Raw genomic sequence first — 21,618 nt, 5'->3', positions numbered from 1 at the left:
TGTGACTGATGTAAAAAAAATGATGTACAGTACACTGCCAAGGAACAAAATGTTTACATAATCATATATATATATATAAGTCCATAAATAGAAAAGGCACCAAATAAAAAGGTAATACCTCTACGAATTGGTCATGCTTCTACTTCTCGGCATACTCCTCGGATTTATTTTTAGCTACAAAGGAGTTTGTGGTGATCTATCTCCTCTTGTTCCCTCTATAAAATGGACTTTGCAATCTCGCCACAAAACATCAATAAACACAACAACAACAAAACAAAAAAAAAATAAAGGATAAACAAAAAGAGAAAATAAAATAAAATTTTATAGAAAAAAATAATAAAAGAATAAAAATGGTGGGTTTTCGCAGAGCAAGAGGAGTGCTACTTGTGGTGCTCGTAGTTATGGCAACCACATTAGCAAACGGGACACCAATAGTCGATAAAGCAAAGGATGCAGCTAAATCAGTTGGCGATAAAGCGAAAGATACAGCTGCAGCAGTTGAAGCTAAAGCGAAAGATACAGCAGCAGCAGTTGGAGCCAAAGTACCCGGAGCCAAGGCAGGCGGTGCATCATCTGATGTTAAAGCATTAGGAGCCAAAGGAGACGGCAAAACTGATGATTGTGCGGTATGTACTCGTATCTTAATTATATGATTAATTATGTGATCTTCTATGGTTTAGCAAAGAATATAATTAACGTTGATTGAATGTGTATAGGCATTTGGAGCTGCATGGAAAGCAGCGTGTGCAGCAGGAGGCACAATTATAGTGCCAAAAGGTGAGTATTTGGTCGAGGCTCTAGAGTTCAAGGGTCCATGCAAAGGTCCAGTCACTATGGAATTGAATGGCAATCTAAAGGCTCCGGCTGCAGTCAAGTCTACTAAACCTCATTCGGGATGGGTTGATTTCGAAAATATTGCTGATTTCACTTTGAATGGGAACAAAGCTATTTTTGATGGTCAAGGTGCCCTCGCCTGGAAGGCCAATGACTGCGCCAAAACTGGAAAATGCAACTCTCTCCCCATCGTAAGCACATTTGATTGTTACATATACATTTTTAAAGTTTATGTACGTCAAATACATCACTTAGTAAGTTTATGCGTGTTTTGTGACAGAACATCCGATTTACGGGTCTAACAAACTCGAAAATTAAGTCCATTACATCAACAAACAGCAAACTTTTCCACATAAACATCCTTAACTGCAAGAACATAACTCTTGAGGATATTGGTATTAATGCACCTCCGGAGAGTCTCAACACCGATGGTATCCACATCGGAAGGTCCAACGGTGTCAACATATTAGGTGCAAAGATTAAAACCGGAGATGACTGCGTGTCCATTGGAGATGGTACTGAAAATCTCATTGTTGAGAACGTCGAATGTGGACCAGGACATGGTATTTCCATCGGAAGTCTTGGAAGGTACCCTAACGAGCAACCCGTGAAAGGAGTCACAGTGAGGAAATGCCTCATCAAGAACACTGACAATGGAGTTCGCATCAAGACATGGCCTGGATCTCCCCCCGGTGTTGCCTCCAACATTCTTTTCGAAGATATCACAATGGACAACGTTAGCACTCCCGTTCTCATCGACCAAGAGTATTGTCCTTATGGCCACTGCAAAGCTGGGGTATGTGACCAAATCAAATCTATACAAAAACTTTCTACTCAAATTTTGATAAGTTATATTTGTTACAATAATGTTATTCAGTGAGCAAAAATTTCAATCTCATCACTGTGTTTAATATTTTTGAAGGTACCATCTCAAGTGAAGTTGTCGGACGTGACTATCAAGAACATTAAGGGCACATCAGCGACAAAGGTGGCTGTGAAACTAATGTGCAGCAAAGGCGTGCCTTGCACCAATATTGCCCTCTCTGACATCAACTTGGTCCACAACGGTAAAGAAGGACCAGCTGTCTCGGCATGTTCTAACATCAAGCCTGTTCTCACCGGAAAGTTGGTTCCAGCGGCTTGCACTGAAGTAGCTAAACCGGGTCCTTAAGCTGCTTGTCCACCATCCATCCATCCAATCTTACAAACTAGAGTGCGATGAAGAAATTTTGCAATAATCTTCTTGGTTTTTTAAAAATAATTAGATAATAGTCCTTGAAGTTTGAAGCTTATATCAGCTAAAGAGTGATTCATGTTTGGGTAGTAATTTTTTTGTAATTCGCAATATGCGAGTGTTTAAATTCATTTTTATTAAATAATAATAACCTTTGAGATCTTAAGTTTTTTTTTTTTTGCTTTCAGTTTTACATAATGTTTTTATATAAAATATATATATGCTTTTTTGTCACATAAAAATATATAAAGACAAATGTACTAGAATCTCATATCTTTTTACTTGTACAAAGGAAAAAACTAAAACAAATCATTTACGAATAATTAATAGAGGATGTAGCTATTTTAATCAGGTGTTTAATTATCAATATATTACAGTTTTAAATCAAGCCAAATTCTTAATGCTAAAATATACACATAAACGAAACATACATACTGATAAGTAAGAAGAGTTCCTAACAAAAACGTAATCTCACCAAAAGAAGACGAATTTTAGCCACAGACCATATGAAAATAAAACAAGTTCAGGAAAAGACAAATCATATGATCTATGTATGTGTCCCCTTGGGGGGTGGCAGTGTCACTGCCTCACTGGGTATCGCCTCTTCTTGTTCTTCTTCTTGTATATATACCGTCTCTCGGAGTACGAAAAGTTTGGTAGTTATCTATTTTCGTGCCCCTTAAAATTTAAGAGAAAGAATCTATATATCAAATATGAGAAAAGTTTTAAATGTTTTGGTAAGATAGGCTTGAGAGCATGTTAATCCAACATATATAGAATAATAATAGAAAGTGTATGAAGGAACCAACACTGATATATAAACAATATGAACTTCTCAATTTATTTTACGTTGAAAGCATCCTTTAGGATCCCTAGCTAGTTTGTTAACCTCACGCCACCACACTTTGAGCATCTTGCTTTCTTTTGTGAATTGCAAAGATATCTCAAAATGCAATCTTAGAATTACCCAATTTGATAAAATATTAAACGATAAAATATACAGTCAACCGAGTTTGTTGTTGTGACTGGGGGTTCTAGTTCTGCTTTTCTTCTAGGTCGTCGATCTTTGCCCATTAAATAAATAGTGGGTGTTCTTTTATTTTATTTTAAATATCTTAAATTTGTATTAGGTTATAAACACGTATATATTCGTAATTGTGTTATATATATATATATATATAGATATGTTTACGGATGCTATAAAAGATGAGTGGAACAAGTCTTTTGGCTAAGAATAAAACGCTAGTTTCTCAAAATTAGACCTAGTACCCTCCTTAAAAATGGGTCATTCAACTTCAAAAAGGAGACGTTGAGAGAAAATGGTGCCGCAACATCTCTCCTTTCAAGGCACTATATAAAGAAACAAATGCATAGCTAAATTCCTCAGAAAACAAAAATATAATAAAATAAAAAAATAAAAAAATAAAATGGGTTCATATCTAGGAATTTTTGCAATTTTGTTCGTTCTACTGGGCGTATCAGCCAATGCCGAGGTCTTCCCTGTTGGTGGTTCCCCAGGCTCAGATATTACTCAGGTTAGGTCCTATAACATATCATATCTTGTTACGCAAGAAATATATAAAACCGTTTTCTTTTGGCTAAGTCGTTGAAGTTTCATTGCAGGCACTTCTGAAAGCATTCACATCAGCATGCCAAGCTCCGACAGCTAGCAAGGTGGTGATCCCAAAAGGTGAGTTCAAGCTCGGTGAGATCGAGATGGCAGGCCCATGCAAAGCTCCAATCGAAATCAATCTGCAAGGCACTGTTAAAGCTGATGGAACAGCTATCCACGGAAAGGAAAGATGGGTCGTCTTCACAAAAATTGTCGGGTTTAAGTTGAACGGAGGTGGAACCTTCGACGGTGAAGGTAACGCAGCTTGGAGAGTCAATAACTGTCACCAGACTGAAGCCTGCAAGAAACTTCCCATTGTAAGTATTTCATGTTTTATGTGTTTCTTTGCTTATAAATTAGTTTTGGCCATATGATCTATAGGCTATTTACCAAAATTGGCACATTAAACTATTGAATATTTTTTGAGTTAGGGTTGAAATTAATCTTGTATATGTATCCGTTAGTTGGCTTTTTTGTTAAGAAAATAATTTAATATATAATGATATTATTCGCAGAGTATAAGGTTTGACTTCGTGGAGAAAGCTGAGATAAGAGACATATCCACCATAGATGCCAAGAACTTCCACATAAACGTGATCGGCGCCAAGGAAATGGTCTTTGATAACGTCAAGGTCATCGCTCCTGCAGAGAGCCCCAACACTGACGGGATCCATTTGGGAAGAAGTGACGGAGTCAAGATCCTCAACTCCAAGATCGCCACCGGAGATGACTGCATCTCCGTCGGGGACGGGATGAAGAACCTCCACGTCGAGAAGGTCGTTTGCGGTCCAGGACACGGAATCAGTGTCGGAAGCCTTGGAAGGTACGGACACGAGCAAGACGTCGCCGGCATTACCGTAAAGAACTGCACCCTCATCGGTACTGACAATGGGCTTCGTATCAAGACATGGCCGTCTGCCGCTTGCTCCACCACCGCCTCCGGTATTCATTTTGAGGATATCATCCTTAACAACGTTAGCAACCCTATCCTCATCGACCAGGAGTACTGCCCTTGGAACCACTGCAACAAGCAAGTATGTATCTTTACTTTTCTATCAACTACTAGTACCAATGGCAAATTAATTACGGTATTCATGCATGACCGCATAATATATATACAGTAGTTAATTAGTTTAGGTTTCGCCACAAAGAAAGTTACTTTATGATGTTTTTGATTCGAAATTAAAGGGTGCATGTGTGTGTTTTATCACCAGAAACCATCGACGATTAAGCTGGTGGACATAAGCTTCAAGAACATCAGAGGAACATCAGGGAACAAGGATGCAGTGAAGCTATTGTGCAGCAAGGCACATCCATGTGTGAACGTTGAGATTGGAAACATTAACCTTGAGTACAAAGGAGCCGATGGTCCACCGACTTTCACGTGCTCAAACGTTACGCCTAAGCTTGTGGGAACTCAGAACCCCAAGGCTTGTAGCGCTGGACCCGCGCCAAAGCCAACTACTAAGGGAGGAGACTTGTAGGAACTTCAATTTCCTGAAAGTCACCACATAAGGGGGACACTTTGAAAATCTGTAAAAAAAATTATTGTTTCCTTTCTTTTTTTGAATTTTTGATTGATGCCAACACATATGTATAGATATGTGTGTGTGCATAATATAACGTAATAAAACTATAAAATATTTATATATCTTATCTTCATTTGCTTTATTTCAATTCTTATAATAACTCTATTCATTTCCTTCTTATAATTGCATCGTTTAATGTTCTTCGATTCCACTTTTGATGTGGGTCATTCACCAATCATTAGTGACCCCTTCAAAGATCACTATTCTTGTATCTCGACAATATCCATTATAGGACTAGCTTGTTTCGCACTAAATCGATTGACATAATTAATTTTGGACGGTTTCTATTTTTGATGGATTTCTAACTTAAAAAACAAGGCGAGAGTAAAATTAATTAATTCATGTCTCTCTTATGTATTACTGCTCAAAGTCTCAGGTCGTTTTCTGTTATGTGATATCCATGATTCCATCACAATATCACATAATATTTCTTCATATCAAAGGATGCCCTTTAATTTTTTAATAATTTTTTTTTGTATTATTATCAAAATTAATCTCATACCATAATTAATTTTTTCTTTCTCGAGCTATATTCCTAATATAGTAACATATATATGAAGAATATATGACGTTTAGTACACGTTCTAGGTTATGATATTTAAAATATATAAGAACATATCCTAAATTACAAGTTCGTAAATTTTTGTACTAATTTTCAAAATAAATTGAAGGTATTTAAAATTTATATAACCCACTCTTTTTCTTTTTATGACATATTATATATATCCCATATATATAGTATCATCAGTTTTTTTTAACGTTCGTGAATTGTGATAAGAAAATAATACTTGAACGAAACTTGTTTAAGAGAATTAGGGGAATAATTATTTACAATAAAACACAAAACACGTGTAATTCAAAGGCCCGCAACGTTTTGTGGGTTCAAATCAAACAACCTAAAAAACGAGTAGTACGGAGTAAATTGGTGCTTCAACATCTCTCTTTCAAATCACTATATAAAGCAGCAGATGCTTAGTTAAATCTAAAAAAAAAAAAAAAAAAAAACTTAAAACTAAAAAAAAAAAAATATTTTTTTAAAAAGTAAATAAAAAAATGGGGTCATATTTTGGAATTTCTACAATTTTCGTTGTATGTCTGCTAGGATTATCAGCCAATGGTCATGAGGTGTTTAGAATTGGTTCTCCTCCAGGTTCTGATATTACTCAGGTTAGTAATTAAGTTCCATTAGGTTTCATACGTTGCTCCCAAGCAATCTATTATAAAACCGTTACATCATAATCCCGTCTTTTGTTTCTTTCACTTACGCGTTAATAATATTAGGGTTTCATTAACTGCAGGCATTTTTCAAAGCATTCAAAGCGGCATGCCAAGCTCCGACACCGAGCAAAGTGTTGATCCCAAAAGGACAGTTCAGGCTCGGTGAGATCATTATGGAAGGTCCATGCAAATTTCCAATCGAGTTCACCTTGCTAGGCACTGTCCAAGCTGACGGGAACGCTGGCCAAGGAAAGGATAAATGGGTTGTCTTCCGAAAAATGAATGGGTTCAAGTTGAACGGAGGTGGAACCTTCGACGGTCAAGGTACCGCAGCTTGGAGGGTCAATAACTGTCACCAGACTAAGTCCTGCAAGAAACTTCCCATCGTAGGTGTTTCATATAGCTAGCCTCTCTTTCTAAGCTAGGTCCTAGAATATATAATGTTCTTTTTTCTTGTTGCAGAGTTTGAGATTTGATTTCGTGACGAATGCTGTGATCAGAGACATATCCTCAGTGGATTCCAAGAACTTCCACGTCAACGTGATCGGAGCCAGGAACATGACCTTTGACAACGTCAAGATCTTGGCTCCAGCAGAGAGCCCTAACACTGACGGGATCCACTTGGGAAGAAGTGACGGAGTTAGCATCATTAACTCTAGGATCTCCACCGGAGATGACTGTGTCTCCGTCGGGGACGGGATGGTGAATCTTCTCGTAAAGAATGTCTTGTGCGGTCCTGGACATGGGATCAGTGTTGGAAGCCTTGGAAGGTACGGACACGAGGAGAACGTCAGGGGAATTAGGGTTATCAACTGCACCGTACAAGAGACTGACAACGGCCTCCGAATCAAGACATGGCCCTCCGCAGCTTGCTCCACCACCGCCTCCGATATTCATTTTGAGGACATTATCCTTAGAAACGTTAGCAACCCAATCCTCATTGACCAGGAGTACTGTCCTTGGAACCACTGCAACAAGCAAGTATGTATCTTTCATATAGCTCGCGCTTTAGCCACTATTAATACCATATGACTATCATTTCAAAAATTTAAGAAAAGGGATTGAATTTTATAAGCTATATTTCCGTACTTCTAACAGACAAAAACCTAAAAAATTAGTCTATGTTTCTGTTTTTGATTTATCAAATCCTGTTCAAAAAGAAAACTATATATATGGTTGTAACGAATTTCCAACGTGCATGGGTGCAGAAATCATCATCCATTAAGCTGGCAAACATAAGCTTCAGGAAGATAAGAGGGACATCAGGAAACAAGGATGCAGTGAAGCTATTGTGCAGCAAAGGTTATCCGTGTGAGAACGTTGTGGTTGGAGACATTGACATTCAGTACACTGGAGCCGATGGTCCAGCCACTTTCATGTGCTCTAACGTAAGGCCTAAGCTTGTGGGAATTCAGAACCCAAAGGCTTGCAACACCCCACCAGTGTTGACCCAACCTAAGTAAATTGTAGATATCTCAAAATATTTAGGAGTTTCACATCCAATTTTTTTTTCATTCTTCCTTTTTTTTTTTTTTTCCAACGTCACAAAGACGTTTAAAAAGCTGTTAAAGATTTTCTTGTTTGATGCCAACGCATATATAGATGTGTGTTCGCCTATAGATCTAATAAAACTAAAGGATTAATATACCTTTTTTGCATATGAATTTATTTTTGTATATTAATATCACATGTCATGACACATTAAATAAATAATTTTAGGAATTTCAGTCTTTTTATTCGTCAGCTAAACATTTGACCTTTTTCTTTTTGGATTATAAGGATAATTAATTATGGTTTTCCAAAGAAAACAAAACAGTAGAAAAGAATTGACAGTTTTATTTAGTTTTACACACAGACACACACGTGTAATTCAAGCGCCGTATCGATTCGAAGATGCTTCTGAGAGTTACGTACGTGTTATTGGACCATTCGTTGATTCGTGTTACAAAAGTAGTCTGACACAACGAACTAAAAAGGACGAATGCTTCTGCAGCAAAGCTCGAGCGTAGGACACTAGGACGTGTTGTGATGGTGACGCGGTAAAAACGAAAAAGTAATAAAGACAAAATTACAGTAGAAATATGACCTGGTCCTCCAAGTATATAAAAACAACCTTAAACATGGGAGCATCAGCTAAATCTAGCAAGTAGCAACCAGCCAACCATATGCATGTTGTCCTACTTTTACTTTTAATTGATGCCCAATGGCACATGTGTGTCTAAATACTGTATATATATATGGGCTTAAATAAAACGCCAAAATTCATAAATTAAACGGTCTTATTGTGGACAAGTCTGCACATTAGTACGTACATGAACCTAATATTTCAGCATGCTTCGATAGTTCGATTCAATTATAAATTATTGTTTTTTTGTCCTAAAAAACGTTATACTGTATTATTTTGATTTTCAGAGGATAAAGCAAAGTACAATTATGCATAAAAATGTTTATTTTCTCGTTTGAAATTATTTGTTTTATTGGAAATATATATAACGAATCCCATTAATTATGAAAAGAATTCACAGGTACCGTAAATTTATATGAAGACGAATATATAGAAAACTCCTCATCCTTTAAGTAGTCCAAGATGCAAAATTAGACATCAGATATTTCCCAAGTCATGGGTCAAACAACCTAAAAAACGAGAGGTGGTGAGGAACATTCAAAAATTAGAGTTTAACCATCCAATACACTATATAAATGTAACCATGAGATCAATCAAATTCCACAAAACAAATAAAATAATAAATATTAATATTAGTTTTTTTTTTTTTTTTTTTTTTGGAAAAAAACGATGGGTGCATATTTTGGAGTTTCTATAATTTTTATTATCTGTTTGTCGGGATTTTCAGCCAATGCTGAGGTATTCACCATTCGTTCGTCTTCAGGTTCTGATATTACCCAGGTAAGATCCCTTTCTTGCTTTCCAAGAAATGTACAAAACCCTAGTTCGGACTCAAGTCGTTAATTAGGGTTTCACTGCACTGATATGCAGGCACTTCTGAAAGCATTCACATCGGCATGCCAATCTCCGTCACCAAGCAAAGTGGTGATCCCAAAAGGAGAGTTCAAGCTTCGTGAGATCGAGATGAGGGGTCCATGCAAAGCTCCCATCGAGATCACCATTCAAGGTACTGTCAAAGCTGACGGTAACGCTATCCAAGGAAAGGATAAATGGGTCGTCTTCGGCAACATCAATGGGTTTAAGTTGAACGGAGGTGGAGCCTTCGACGGTGAAGGTAACGCATCTTGGAGGGTCAATAACTGTCACAAGACTTTCCAGTGCAAGAAACTTCCCATCGTATGTGCTTCTGTCTCTAAAACACCTTTTAGATTTTCATCAAAATTATTAATTACCAAAAGTAGTTCTATATATGTGAGCATTTGCCTAATTGATGTTATATTTGTTTTGTTTTCATAGAGTATAAGGTTTGATTTCGTGTTGAACTCTGAGATCAGAGACATATCCTCAATCGATTCCAAGAACTTCCACATCAACGTCCTGGGAGCCAAGAACATGACCATGGATAACATCAAGATCATCGCTCCAGAAGAGAGTCCCAACACTGATGGGATCCATTTGGGAAGAAGTGACGGAGTCAAGATCCTTAACTCTTTCATCTCCACCGGAGACGATTGCATCTCCGTTGGAGACGGGATGAAGAACCTTCATGTGGAGAAAGTCACATGCGGTCCAGGACACGGAATCAGTGTCGGAAGCCTTGGAAGGTACGGACACGAGCAAGATGTTAGCGGCATCAGGATCATCAACTGTACTCTCCAACAGACTGACAACGGGCTGAGGATCAAGACATGGCCCTCTGCAGCTTGCTCCACCACCGCCTTCGATATCCATTTTGAGGATATCATCGTCAAGAACGTCAGCAACCCAATCCTCATTGACCAGGAGTACTGCCCTTGGAACCAGTGCAACAAGCAAGTATGTATCTCCATCATAAACCTTGGATAAGAGTCTCGGCCTGGCCACTATCAGAAATTATATCCAATGCATGACTCTGGTTTTCTCAATGTATCTTGTTTTGTGATTTTCAGAAACCATCAACCATTAAGTTGGTGAACACAAGCTTCAAGAATATCAGAGGAACATCAGGGAACAAGGACGCAGTGAAGCTACTTTGCAGCAAGGGGTATCCGTGCCAGAACGTTGAGATTGGAGACGTTGATATTAAATACAATGGAGCTGATGGTCCAGCCACTTTCCAGTGCTCTAACGTTAGCCCTAAGCTTTTGGGAACTCAGAACCCTAAAGCTTGCAGTGCTCCCATGACCAAGGCACCCAAAATGTAGAGGCTCAAATTATTTTGTTAAGCACCCATTCAATTTAATATTTGTATTTCTATACACAAACTATGGTCTATGATGTATGCTCTCATTTCATTTAACTTGAAGATGAATGCAGCACTATGCCCTTTTTGACAAAAAAAAAAAAATCTTCCTTTCATTTGTTCAGTTCAAAGTCAATTAATCAGTACCAAAATGTCACATTAATTATATATATATATATATAACAAGTCGGGACATTGGTGTTATAAGCCTGAAAAAAAAAAAAAAAAAGAACACCCACTATAGATTTTGGTATGTGAAAATGTGTAAGTGAACCTTCTGTAGTGGTTTACGACAGGGTTAGTGGTTGCTTGGCTTCTAAGTTTTCAGATTCTTTTGTAACTGGAGGATCCGGAATGAAACTTAAACTGATCGTCCTAACCCATGGAAAATATTTTTTTGGTACTAAGAAATATCCACACTAATCAACTAACATTGTAAATTATCGGTTGCTGATGAGCTCTCCTTTCAATGAATGTCCTTAAGCAAAATAGTTTGAGACAGCTTTCATGTGAAAAAATGCTGGTTTGTATCACAATTTAGCATTTTTTCCCACAAGTGTCTCAGTTTAGGCAACTGAAAGATATTTAATAGACATAACATGGATTAAATTTTCATATGTATATATATATATATATATGTATACATTTTAAAATAAATAACTGGTAGATTCATTGAGTATAAGTTTGCAACGAATTTAGCTATATATAGTGACAATAGTGAAATCTGATCTAAAATACTACTTATTCTTTTGGGTTAACATACCTAAATTTCCAAACATGAATGCAATCTAGCATCTACCATCTACTATCAGAGTGATATTTGGAATTAAAATAGCGAAGGTACAGAAATTGTGGAGAGAATAGTGAGAAAACTGCTAACATATCATGGAGTAAGAGAATATTATTATCACTGAAAAAGAATATTTGAGACTAAGAGAAAAGAAAATAGAAGATGATGCTAGATTCAGGCCATTATGCATAATTCATTATATATATATATATAAATGTATACTAATAAGAGAAAAAAATGTAAGAGAGAAATCAAGAAAACATAAAAATAGTTTCTATAAAATAGAAGTACATCAACAGAAACTGAGTTTTTGGTTGCGTTCGCATAAGACATACAAACAGCTTGAGAACAAAATAATCTCATAGTGATAAAAAGACTTATTCTCGAAAGCCCTACATGGCTAAATACTCTTTTCCATATCTCACACTAGTATCAAAACAAAATGAAACAAAAGACTGACAAAAACAAAAGAAAACATAACCTCTAGTACAATCTGCCTCAAAACACAAACCTTAACCCATAACCCCAAGAAGAAAAAGAAGAAGAAGAAGAAGAACCATTACATGACAATGTCGAAAAACTAAGGAAGAAGGATCATCTTTTTTTTTTTTTTGTGGTGTTTTTTTTTTGTTTTGAACTCTTCTTATGTATTACCGCCTCGCCGGAGACTGATACAGTTTCTTCTATCCCTCATTGAAAGAAGAAAAGAAAACAAAAATAGAAAATAAAAAGAAAGCAGGAAAAGCCTAGGAGGAACAATGAATTTAGAAAACCAAACCATGACAGAAAAATCTGCGGGATTCTCTGGTTAGCTCTAGGTGATGATATGATCAAGTTTCGTCCTCATGGGCTTTGTATGAAGTAGAAGATAATCTAAAAGATTCGCCAAAAGACACAGATCGTTCACCGTGATGGCTCGCCTACAATATCGTGGTAAAACAAAAACGATTGTACTAAGTAGCAATTCCTGCAACCAAAAGCGAAAAAGGGAAATATAATTCAGAGAAGAAGAAGAAGAGCGATTCAAAATTGGGTTTCTTCATCACACATTTCCTAGAGTTCACAGAGAGTTTGGTGTGAGCAACGAATAATAAGAATTCACTACTTTCCTAGTTCCACAAGCGCATATCTAAAGCATGGAACTAAACTTTCTCCTAAAAAATGGTCACTGATGATGAACTACATAACAGTAAAGATGCAGAATGGCTACTGTTTCTGTATGCAAGCAAGTTCTTGTTTCTGAGGCACTAGTGATACGCATGTGTTCTACATACTGAAAAGCACCGTTAGTTCAAGAAGAGGATAATCAAAATCAAGCCAAAGTGTGATTTGGAAACTATCTAGGCTTTCTATATTCCTTTCCTAAAAGTGCTTTGCTTCTACTCCTAGTCTCCTAGTATAGAAAAGGATGAAGTATCGTTTGTGAGAAACATCCAACCTAGAAAAAGCTTTGGATGCTTAATCAGCTTTCAACTGAGGTAAGAGCTTTGAGCTTTCTTTCCCGGTTTTAGCCGAAGGAGGAAACTTATTTTCTTGGGTATTTGTTTCCAGTTACGTTATTTAATTCTAAGACTCGAAAAGGAAGAGATCTTTTGGGTTCCATTCCTATTCTATTCCTTTATGAACTAGCTCGTGGCATTCTCTAATCATAGAATCACATGTTAAAGGAAATATTACTCTTAACTGAATTACCTCTGTTCGATTGCCTCTTGTTCACACTGTAACTGCCAACATAACCTGGAGATGAACTTCTAGCTGAAACATCTGAAGAAGGACCTCCTCCTCCAATCCCATAGCTAAAAGAAGCAGGCCCTTCTGCCTCAGGAGTTGGTGATCTCCATGTGGGATCACTATAAACTGCACCATTCCCGTAAAACTCTGAGAGTCCTGCTGCATCGTAACCTGTGTTGTTGGTTGCTGAGGCAGAAGAGAATGAAGACGATGGTGCTGCCTTGCTAGCCCCTGGGTTTCTTGCAGCATATCCACCTGTTCCCAACCCAAAACCAGATTCACCGTTTCCTCCATAACCAAACTTGACATTATCGTTACTAACAGCATTGTTTCCTCCTCCTCCAGGAGCACCCCAATTGACTCCCGAATTGCCAAATGGACCACTAAGTGTGTTGTTCCCACTTGATGATCCTCCCATGTATGTATTGGAGTTTGAGTTTGTAGTGTTGTTATTATAGTTAAGACCCCCATTGTTTCCCCATAGGTTCCGTGTAACCGAACTGAAGAAGGATGAGTTTCCTCCTCCGTTTCCCCCTTCATAGCCAACCGCAGGACCAAACCGGTTTGTGTTACCAATGTAGTACGGGCTCATTCCTCGGCCATAGTCAACGTTGCCATTGAAATTTGTACCACCCGTGAACCCTGTGGGCAATCCCTGCTCGAAGTTCACATTCATCCCGTAGCCAGAATTATAGTTTGCAAAGCCGCTTCTCCCAGCACCAACAGGACTGAAACGACCATCCATCCTAAGTCCGTAGCCCCCAACTGCAGCAGGATTAAATCCTTGAGCATATCCATTAAGGAGGTTATTGACCCTATTAACTCCGTAGCTGTAACCAGCGCCAAGCGGGCTGCGAGTTGGACCTGGAGATAACTCCTTTGGAACAGCTCGCTTAACCTCAACCATTTTACCATTTAGTTCATGGAACGTCTTGAGCAAAACCTTTTCAACGGCCTCCTCGGAATCGTAGGTTATGAATCCGAAACCTCTAGGCCTCTGTGTGTTGTGATCATACATAACAACGACGTCCGTAGTAGTCCCAAACTGCTCAAAATACGTCTTGAAATCGCTCTCAGTAACGGAAGAAGGTAATCCTCCAACAAAAATCTTCCTAGTGCGACCTGGACCACCAGGAGAGCCTTGGATGCTACTGCTGTTGCTTCTATTAACCATGTTTTGGTCATCTCTGGGAACAGCCTTCTTAGCTTCAACCTAGAAAAGACGGAAACAAAACTTGAGAAATGAGAAACTAAGGAAATCCAACCAAAGCACAGGGCAAGTGATGACTCAACTAAAAAAAGAGAAATGGTTGATCATAGAGCAAAGGGGAAGGAGAAAAGGCCTAAGTTGGAAAAAGAAGCTTCGAAAACAAGTTACATTGTACAGGGAAGGAGCATACCAATCTGCCATCAATGTTATGCTTTTCAGTGATAACAATCTCAGCGACAGCAGGATCAGCAAAGACAACAAAACCGAAACCACGAGCACGACCAGTGGTGCGATCTTTCAAGATCACAGCCTCGATCACTTCTCCGAAACTGCCGAAATACTCCTTGAGACGTTCCTCATTGGTGTCCCAAGAAATCCCACCGATGAAAAGCTTTCCATTGTCCGATTGCATTTTGCTCTCTGCACACAAAGAGAGAAACCAATTGAGCAGCTTTCTTTCAGTAGAAATATAAACAATCAGGCAGATCAGTCAAAACACCCAACAAGTTTCGGTTTTGATTGGAATCAGATTTCAAAATCTGATCACAAGGAAACATCTTTAAAAAACAGACAATAAAAACTTTGTTTTGTCTCCGGGTTATTTTGAATCTAGAAAACAACAGATCGAGAATCTGGTCGGAAGAGTTTGATCGGGATTGATAAAGACGAACACAAGGAGAAATCTCAGATCAAAGAAAGAAAAGCAGATTAGAAAAAAAAAGAACCCACCAAATAAGATTAAAACCCAGATGCCGAATCTCGTAGAGAAAACACTAAGATCTGAGGATAGGCACGATTTGAATAGAGGGCATAATTTAACCTGCCCCTTCCCCAGAAGAAAATGATGAAAGGATTGGAATAATAATATCAATAAGGAAGAAGAAGAGATAATTAAAAGACAAGTTTTTGTTTTGTTCAATCGGATTCAACCCGATTTAACCCAATTTCAATGGCGTCTATAAAAACATACTGACGACGCGCAGGGACGCGCTCTCGATGAGATATAGAGAGAGAGAGAGAGAAGAGAGAAGAGAGAAGAGAGAAGAGAGAGTTTTTGTAGAGAGGGGAGGAGAGATAGAAAGAAAGAAAGAAAGACAAAGGCTTTTCGGGTGTGTGCAAGAAGAAGATATGTCTGTATTTATATATATATATGTCTCTTTGGCCAAAATATATTATTACAGTACTTCTACTACTTACTAGGCAATATCAATTAGGGATAAAAGATCGGTCCTAAAAATTATGGAACTCATATTCGAGCTAAAAAATTTTGGACTAAACCTATTCGAGCTAAAAAATTTCTGGACTTAATCCGATCGGGTTCAGACCAGTCTGAAAAACCTTATACAAATATGTTTTTATTTTTTTTTAATAATTTAGTTTGATAAGAAGATTTAATTAACATTACTAACATTATTTAATACTTTTAAAATCTTTATTTATGATATTTTCTATTATTTATATATGTTAATATATATATATAAGTATCTTGATTTTGCAATTTTGACTCTATCTTGATTTTAGTTTCATGTTTTATTGGGTTAAATTGTAAAAACTTTATTTGGTTTTCATTGTATTCTTTTAAATTAAATCGTTTTAATGAATATTGATAAATAATTTAAAATTTGATGCATTCATTTTATAGTATACTTTTAAATATTGTTTTTTAAAAACTAATATGAACTTAGAAGTTAATTTTCATCCGTAACTAAAACCCAAAAAAGTCCGAAAAAATTTATAACATGTTAGAACCAGGCCGAGTTCAAATATATGAACGATTTACGAGTTTCAGACATAGCCAAACCATCCTGATTGACATGCCTACTTACTATTTATATAATTTGTTTATTCTTTTTTTTTTTTTTTACAAACAGAAAAAACAGTACAAACTAAAAAGCTTTTGTAAGGGAAACTCAAATTTTGCTTCTGTTTTCAGTTTTTTATTATACTCCATATATATATATTTAATTATTTATTACTTGGAATCATTTTTTTTTCTTTTTGTGGATTTATTTTTATTTTTTATATGCTAATACTACAATATATCCTAAAAAACAAATTAGGATTATGTCATTAAAACTAAACTTAAAAGGTATGTCTTTTTTCATTGCAGTGATGATGCAAATTAAGGATGTTTATCCACGCAATTTGTTTTCTTTCTTTCTTGCCTTTAGATTTAAACCTAGTGCTGTACTTTTTAAAAAAATCTTTTTTTTTTTTTTAATAATAACCGCCCATCCATCAAAGTGAGTTAACCTAGTAATCTAGTGATGACAATGTATATATATATATATATATTCATAATCATTGTCCAATTCGGTTTATTGGATGAACACTACTTTCTACGAGCTAAGATGATTGATTGGACATTAATTTAGGTGATCGGAAGGAACACTTAGACATGAAGGTTTTGCTGCAACGTCAAATTCCAAATAGCCTATAGATGCAATGAACATTTATTTATGTGAAGAACACTTGAACAAGGTTGTGACATGTTCATTAAAGGGCCAAATGAGCCTCGCATTATTTGGGCTTAAGCCCACATGTAAAGAACACTCCAAAATGATGCGTTTGTGGACTTCATCAGAAGAACTAGAAGAGACTCTTTTTAACAAGACTGAAGACTATATTAAATGACTGTTGACCAAAATAAAAAAGGAAAAAAATCGTAAGAAAAATTCAATAATAGTATCTAAGCCAATAGAAAAATTGGATACGGTAAACAAAAATAAATAGATTCGTTTTATCAAATTTCAGTGTTCCGCTTAATAGAAAAAGAGAGTTAAAATTAACGAAATAATTGGCTCTGAAAAAATGTTTCCCTCCAAGATGTAAAAAATTTAAAAAAGCTCCCACTCAAAAATTTGATATATTTTCAAACCCTTATCTTTGACGAATCTTCTCCAACACTTTTCTTCCTTGTTCAACCTCTAGACCTCCCTCTATATATTTGATATTTCTTCTACAAAGCTATTCACCATCTCTAAATCTAAAACTACTAGCAAGTTTTTACCTTTCTCCATTCTTCTTCATCTGCACAGTCACCAACCATCTTCTCTCGTATCAAAGTCTCTGTCATGGCCACTCTCAAAGCTTCGATTTTGCTCAAAACCCTCGACAGTGACATCTCCGGAGATGTTCTTTCCGATCTGGGACGTCGTGGATCCGGTGCTGTTCATGTTATTATGGGTCCTATGTTTTCTGGGAAATCGACCTCTCTTCTCCGCCGAGTCAAGTCAGAGATCAGCGCCGGGAGGTATATTAGATTTTAACTGTCAACAGATCAGATCCTTTGATTTTATTAATTTTTTTTTGGATTCGAATTTTACAATTCAGAAATCGGGTAATTTATTAACTTGGTCTTTTCGTTAAGCAGAAGTGTTGCGATGCTGAAATCGAGTAAGGATACGAGATACGCCAAAGATTCGGTGGTGACACATGATGGAATTGGATTCCCTTGCTGGGCTCTTCCAGATCTCATGTCATTTCCTCATAAATTCGGACAAGATGCTTATAACAAGGTAAAACTAAGCATAACTATGGTTTCTTAGTCATTCCGGGTCTTAATTTCGAAGGATCTGCAATGGAAATAATGTTTTTATCTCTTATTGGCAGCTTGATGTGATTGGTATTGACGAGGCTCAATTTTTTGGAGATCTTTATGAGTTTTGTTGCAAAGTCGCTGATGAAGATGGCAAAACAGTGATTGTTGCAGGCCTAGACGGTGACTATTTAAGGTGCTTGATCCTATTTTCATAGCCGTGATTTGATATTTTGCTTCCAGTTTTGTTGACTGACTGTAATGTGGATGTGGATGTGATCTTCTATATGCAGAAGGAGCTTTGGTGCTGTTCTTGATGTTATACCAATAGCTGACTCTGTGACAAAGCTAACGGCAAGGTGTGAGGTTTGTGGACAGAAAGCTTTCTTCACTTTAAGAAAGACTTGTGATACCAGAACCGAGCTTATTGGTGGAGCTGATGTCTATATGCCTGTTTGTCGCAAGCATTACATCACTAATCACATTGTCATTAAAGCATCTAAGAAAGTGTTGGAAGATTCTGACAAGGCCAGAGCTGAATCCTGTGTTGCTGCTATTATCTAACTATATATTACAAGTACCATATGTTATAGTGAATTCTTCTTCATCTTTTTGTTTTATTTTACTTGTTTGGGTTTCTCCTTATTGTTGTCTTTGAAAACCACTTGTGATGTTGATCTTTGTACATAAATATAAGTTTGGTGCTTTCTCTCATGTTTCATACGTTCTACTGGCAATATCCACCAGACTGTTAAAATACAAACCCGTTAGTTGGCTCAAGGGCTACTGATCTCTCTTCATTTGCCAAGACCATTCGGTCGGTAATGAGAGGTTGTGTGACAGAATCTCTTCTTTCATCAGATCCTGTATCTAATACACGTGGACATTCCTCTATTTTGTATTGCTCTTCTTTAAGAAGCGTTGTTTTCTACTTTTCTTGTTCCAGCTTTATGAGTGAAAGGGATCTCTAGGGACTAGGGAGAGATTATTAATTAAAGCTAGAGAAGTCTTCTGAGTTAAAATGAGTTGCGAATCCCTCTATATATGTATACTGTATTATCTTTGGACCAAGAGATCCTGACTTTTATGTCTACTTCATGCTGAAGTGAAGATTGAAACTCTTGTTACAGCGATTCTGTCTCCTCAGTCTAGTACTCTAGTGTAGATAAAAAAACATAAATGGGTAGTTAACCTCAAGCAATTCCAAACTCTGAGGGGAATGCAGATCTTGAGGCACCAGAGAGAGAGAGAGAGAGAGCAACCTTGATGGACACCTACAAAGAAGCTTGAATCACACCAAAAGAATGCTGAAATTATGAAAGGCGACATGTGAAGCATAAACCTCAAATTTCACATGAGGATATATATTGATGATGTTTTAACATTGAAGTACGATAGGCAGTAAATAGCCTGGGAAGTGGGAACAGAAAGGAGTTCGTAGATAAGCGGTGGAAATCGAAATTACAAAAGATAAGATAGCATTCCATTTAAAAAGTGATAACAACAAGTTAATGTAGTACAAGAAGAAGTGTCTTCGTTGCCTTTGTGAGCATCAAAGCATTCAACAACAGATAATCATAACATTTGCACCATCAAGGTGACCTTGTCTCTGAGCTGGTCCCATCTTTGCCAAATCGTGAAACACTTCTCACACTCTTAGGAGTCACAGCACCAGGACTTGCTCCACGTGGACTGGCTCCACGATAACTTGCACGAAGGCTCTCATCAACCGTAGAAGATGATTTAGCTATAGCCCGTCTGAAAAACTTCTGAGCAGCGGGTGAAAGTGTCCTAACATTTGGACTTGCACTTCCACTTCGATGAGGAGATGGCAAAGGAGGTTTCTTAAACATACTGTTTGATCTCTCTCTCAGTTTTCGTGATGCATCCCTTGATAATGAATGTGCCCTTACATCTCTGGGAGGTGCAGATGGAATGTTGTAGTGCGGTCCATCAGCACTACCACCAATATCAATAGGTGTATCCTCGGGATCTAAGCGCATTGGTGTCCCATCAATCTCACCCCACGTTATAAAGGGCGACTCATCAAGACCTGGGGCAGGAGAAGGCGTTCTAACAAAACTATACCCATTATCTGCCCTTTTATCTGATTCCACATAGAAGGGATTCGGGGTTTTCCTTAGATCATCCAGATCATACCTCTTAGATTTGTCTCTATCCCTACCAGGAATATGCATTGGGGATGAACCTGCGATTGGAGTGTAGAGAATCTCAACTGAACCATCTTCTCTTGGCCTAGAATCCATAGTCTTCCCATGAAAACGAGTGTTCCCTTTAACAATCTCCTTAGTCAATCCAAGTAACCTAACAGCCCTTTCAGCCTCGGTTAAGGGCGCCTCTCCCCTATCAGCTGGATGGTACATGAGAAGATTTTTTGCTGTATACTTCCATCCTTCTAAAGTGCTCGGTGGCTGATCAGATGTACCATACCCATCTGTAATTCTATCTCTCTTTACATCCTCAATCAATTTACCATCCTCCTTTTCACCTTCAAGGAGAAAACCATACTTCTCCTTCTTCCTCCTATTTACCTTCTCAAGAATCCTCGAAAAGCTATCGTTATCCTCACTTGTATATCTCCTAAAGAACTCATCCAAGGACAAATCAAGATCTATATCTCCATCTCCATCACCAACATCTACTTCACTACCAGGAAATTCTCTACCAGAGACTCCAGGAGTTCTAGGGGTTTTACCATCAAATTCATCAAAAGGAGTGAAATTTCTCAAAAAAGTAGATCCAGGAGTTTGAGTTTTACCCTCGGTGTCCCCAACATGATGACTCGCCTTCTTACCACGCCTCTCGATGATCTTCAACTGGGCGTCTCGGATTTGAATCGGGTCACGGGTTTTCACAGCCTGGATCCAATCGAGCCGATCCCTAAGCTTGGTTATATCTGGAAAGTAATCGCGCTCGATGATCTTCTCGATTGCTTCAACATACGCGTCCTCATCGAGAACTCTCATTCGTTTCCTAGGGTTCCGTGGGACGATTTCCGAGGAAGAGGAACTACGAGGCGCCGACCTGAGGGTATCATCGGAATAAGACGACGGAGATGGAGAAGAAATCTGTCGCGGAGAATGACCAGGCGAGAGAAACATCTCGAATCGGGATTCAAAAACTACGAATTGAATTTTAGGATCCGACGAACTTTGTCGACAATTCGAACACTAGGGTTTGTTTTTCTGGGTAGACAGGAAAACAGAACGATGCTTCGGTAGATTATTATTGGGTAATTTCTTTATCAATCTAATCGTACGCGTTTATTTTCCAGAGTATTACATTATTATCCCATTGGTGTTTAATTTCTTCTATTTTTGACCCCGTGAGAAATCGGAATCGTTTTTAGAACCCCGTAGTGAGGACCTTACTGGCAAATAACACCTATCTACACCTACTTGTGCAAAATGTTTTATTTTTAGTTTATTAAGTCGGTGACGATCTCATGTAAACGATTGAAGGTAACATGATGGGATTGCAACGCTTTGTGAGAAT

At 37.6% G+C, this 21,618-nt stretch overlaps 7 protein-coding genes across 8 annotated transcripts; 5 read left to right on the top strand and 2 right to left on the bottom strand.

Annotated features, from left to right (window-relative positions):
* Window positions 1-204: 204 nt before the first annotated feature.
* LOC17892331 (exopolygalacturonase clone GBGA483) lies at window positions 205-2,221 on the top strand. The gene is made up of 4 exons (XM_006299454.2): window positions 205-626; window positions 717-1,025; window positions 1,115-1,630; window positions 1,757-2,221. Exons 1-4 carry the CDS (start codon window positions 351-353, stop codon window positions 2,003-2,005), a joined length of 1,350 nt encoding a protein of 449 aa, XP_006299516.1. The 5' UTR covers window positions 205-350; the 3' UTR covers window positions 2,006-2,221.
* A 1,239-nt stretch (window positions 2,222-3,460) lies between these two features.
* Window positions 3,461-5,321, top strand: LOC17893015 (polygalacturonase). Its single transcript, XM_006299320.2, has 4 exons — window positions 3,461-3,603; window positions 3,692-3,997; window positions 4,196-4,714; window positions 4,895-5,321. The coding sequence occupies exons 1-4, from the start codon at window positions 3,496-3,498 to the stop codon at window positions 5,162-5,164; spliced, it is 1,203 nt and encodes a 400-aa protein (XP_006299382.1). The 5' UTR covers window positions 3,461-3,495; the 3' UTR covers window positions 5,165-5,321.
* A 959-nt stretch (window positions 5,322-6,280) lies between these two features.
* Window positions 6,281-8,002, top strand: LOC17892314 (polygalacturonase). Its single transcript, XM_023786298.1, has 4 exons — window positions 6,281-6,436; window positions 6,568-6,873; window positions 6,950-7,468; window positions 7,696-8,002. The coding sequence occupies exons 1-4, from the start codon at window positions 6,323-6,325 to the stop codon at window positions 7,948-7,950; spliced, it is 1,194 nt and encodes a 397-aa protein (XP_023642066.1). The 5' UTR covers window positions 6,281-6,322; the 3' UTR covers window positions 7,951-8,002.
* Window positions 8,003-9,269: 1,267 nt separating this feature from the next.
* On the top strand, window positions 9,270-10,965 carry LOC17890685 (polygalacturonase). The gene is made up of 4 exons (XM_006299212.2): window positions 9,270-9,392; window positions 9,483-9,788; window positions 9,909-10,427; window positions 10,541-10,965. Exons 1-4 carry the CDS (start codon window positions 9,282-9,284, stop codon window positions 10,793-10,795), a joined length of 1,191 nt encoding a protein of 396 aa, XP_006299274.1. The 5' UTR covers window positions 9,270-9,281; the 3' UTR covers window positions 10,796-10,965.
* Window positions 10,966-11,874: 909 nt separating this feature from the next.
* On the bottom strand, window positions 11,875-15,640 carry LOC17890889 (heterogeneous nuclear ribonucleoprotein 1). 2 transcript variants are annotated; one of them, XM_006297448.2, is made up of 4 exons: window positions 15,294-15,640; window positions 14,755-14,984; window positions 13,316-14,567; window positions 11,875-12,590 (listed from the first exon to the last, which is right to left on the bottom strand). In XM_006297448.2, the coding sequence occupies exons 2-4, from the start codon at window positions 14,974-14,976 to the stop codon at window positions 12,577-12,579; spliced, it is 1,488 nt and encodes a 495-aa protein (XP_006297510.1). In that variant the 5' UTR covers window positions 14,977-14,984; window positions 15,294-15,640; the 3' UTR covers window positions 11,875-12,576. The 2 variants fall into 2 exon arrangements, with proteins under 2 accessions (XP_006297510.1, XP_023641602.1); XM_023785834.1 differs by having other exon boundaries at window positions 11,875-12,543.
* A 1,846-nt stretch (window positions 15,641-17,486) lies between these two features.
* On the top strand, window positions 17,487-18,818 carry LOC17892654 (thymidine kinase a). The gene is made up of 4 exons (XM_006298383.2): window positions 17,487-17,817; window positions 17,938-18,082; window positions 18,177-18,298; window positions 18,396-18,818. The coding sequence occupies exons 1-4, from the start codon at window positions 17,639-17,641 to the stop codon at window positions 18,664-18,666; spliced, it is 717 nt and encodes a 238-aa protein (XP_006298445.1). The 5' UTR covers window positions 17,487-17,638; the 3' UTR covers window positions 18,667-18,818.
* A 702-nt stretch (window positions 18,819-19,520) lies between these two features.
* On the bottom strand, window positions 19,521-21,339 carry LOC17891693 (protein DGCR14). The gene has a single exon (XM_006297403.2). It carries the CDS (start codon window positions 21,222-21,224, stop codon window positions 19,695-19,697), a length of 1,530 nt encoding a protein of 509 aa, XP_006297465.1. The 5' UTR covers window positions 21,225-21,339; the 3' UTR covers window positions 19,521-19,694.
* Window positions 21,340-21,618: the final 279 nt, after the last annotated feature.

Source organism: Capsella rubella, unplaced genomic scaffold (assembly GCF_000375325.1).
Source record: "Capsella rubella cultivar Monte Gargano unplaced genomic scaffold, Caprub1_0 scaffold_3, whole genome shotgun sequence".
Taxonomy (NCBI): domain Eukaryota; kingdom Viridiplantae; phylum Streptophyta; class Magnoliopsida; order Brassicales; family Brassicaceae; genus Capsella; species Capsella rubella.
Note: the sequence above shows the minus strand (reverse complement) of the source record. Positions and strands in the feature narration are given on the sequence as shown.

Coding starts and splice junctions, on each gene's coding strand:
- LOC17892331 (XM_006299454.2), top strand. CDS start 351: ATGGTGGGTTTTCGCAGAGCAAGAGGAGTGCTACTTGTGGTGCTCGTA. Junction 1,026..1,114: donor AATGCAACTCTCTCCCCATC/GTAAGCACATTT, acceptor GTTTTGTGACAG/AACATCCGATTTACGGGTCT. Junction 1,631..1,756: donor ATGGCCACTGCAAAGCTGGG/GTATGTGACCAA, acceptor ATATTTTTGAAG/GTACCATCTCAAGTGAAGTT.
- LOC17892314 (XM_023786298.1), top strand. CDS start 6,323: ATGGGGTCATATTTTGGAATTTCTACAATTTTCGTTGTATGTCTGCTA. Junction 6,437..6,567: donor CAGGTTCTGATATTACTCAG/GTTAGTAATTAA, acceptor CATTAACTGCAG/GCATTTTTCAAAGCATTCAA. Junction 6,874..6,949: donor CCTGCAAGAAACTTCCCATC/GTAGGTGTTTCA, acceptor TTCTTGTTGCAG/AGTTTGAGATTTGATTTCGT.
- LOC17892654 (XM_006298383.2), top strand. CDS start 17,639: ATGGCCACTCTCAAAGCTTCGATTTTGCTCAAAACCCTCGACAGTGAC. Junction 17,818..17,937: donor TCAGAGATCAGCGCCGGGAG/GTATATTAGATT, acceptor TTCGTTAAGCAG/AAGTGTTGCGATGCTGAAAT. Junction 18,083..18,176: donor GACAAGATGCTTATAACAAG/GTAAAACTAAGC, acceptor TCTTATTGGCAG/CTTGATGTGATTGGTATTGA.
- LOC17893015 (XM_006299320.2), top strand. CDS start 3,496: ATGGGTTCATATCTAGGAATTTTTGCAATTTTGTTCGTTCTACTGGGC. Junction 3,604..3,691: donor CAGGCTCAGATATTACTCAG/GTTAGGTCCTAT, acceptor GTTTCATTGCAG/GCACTTCTGAAAGCATTCAC. Junction 3,998..4,195: donor CCTGCAAGAAACTTCCCATT/GTAAGTATTTCA, acceptor TATTATTCGCAG/AGTATAAGGTTTGACTTCGT.
- LOC17890685 (XM_006299212.2), top strand. CDS start 9,282: ATGGGTGCATATTTTGGAGTTTCTATAATTTTTATTATCTGTTTGTCG. Junction 9,789..9,908: donor AGTGCAAGAAACTTCCCATC/GTATGTGCTTCT, acceptor TTGTTTTCATAG/AGTATAAGGTTTGATTTCGT. Junction 10,428..10,540: donor GGAACCAGTGCAACAAGCAA/GTATGTATCTCC, acceptor TGTGATTTTCAG/AAACCATCAACCATTAAGTT.
- LOC17891693 (XM_006297403.2), bottom strand. CDS start 21,224: ATGTTTCTCTCGCCTGGTCATTCTCCGCGACAGATTTCTTCTCCATCT.
- LOC17890889 (XM_023785834.1), bottom strand. CDS start 14,976: ATGCAATCGGACAATGGAAAGCTTTTCATCGGTGGGATTTCTTGGGAC. Junction 14,568..14,754: donor ATAACATTGATGGCAGATTG/GTATGCTCCTTC, acceptor CGTCTTTTCTAG/GTTGAAGCTAAGAAGGCTGT.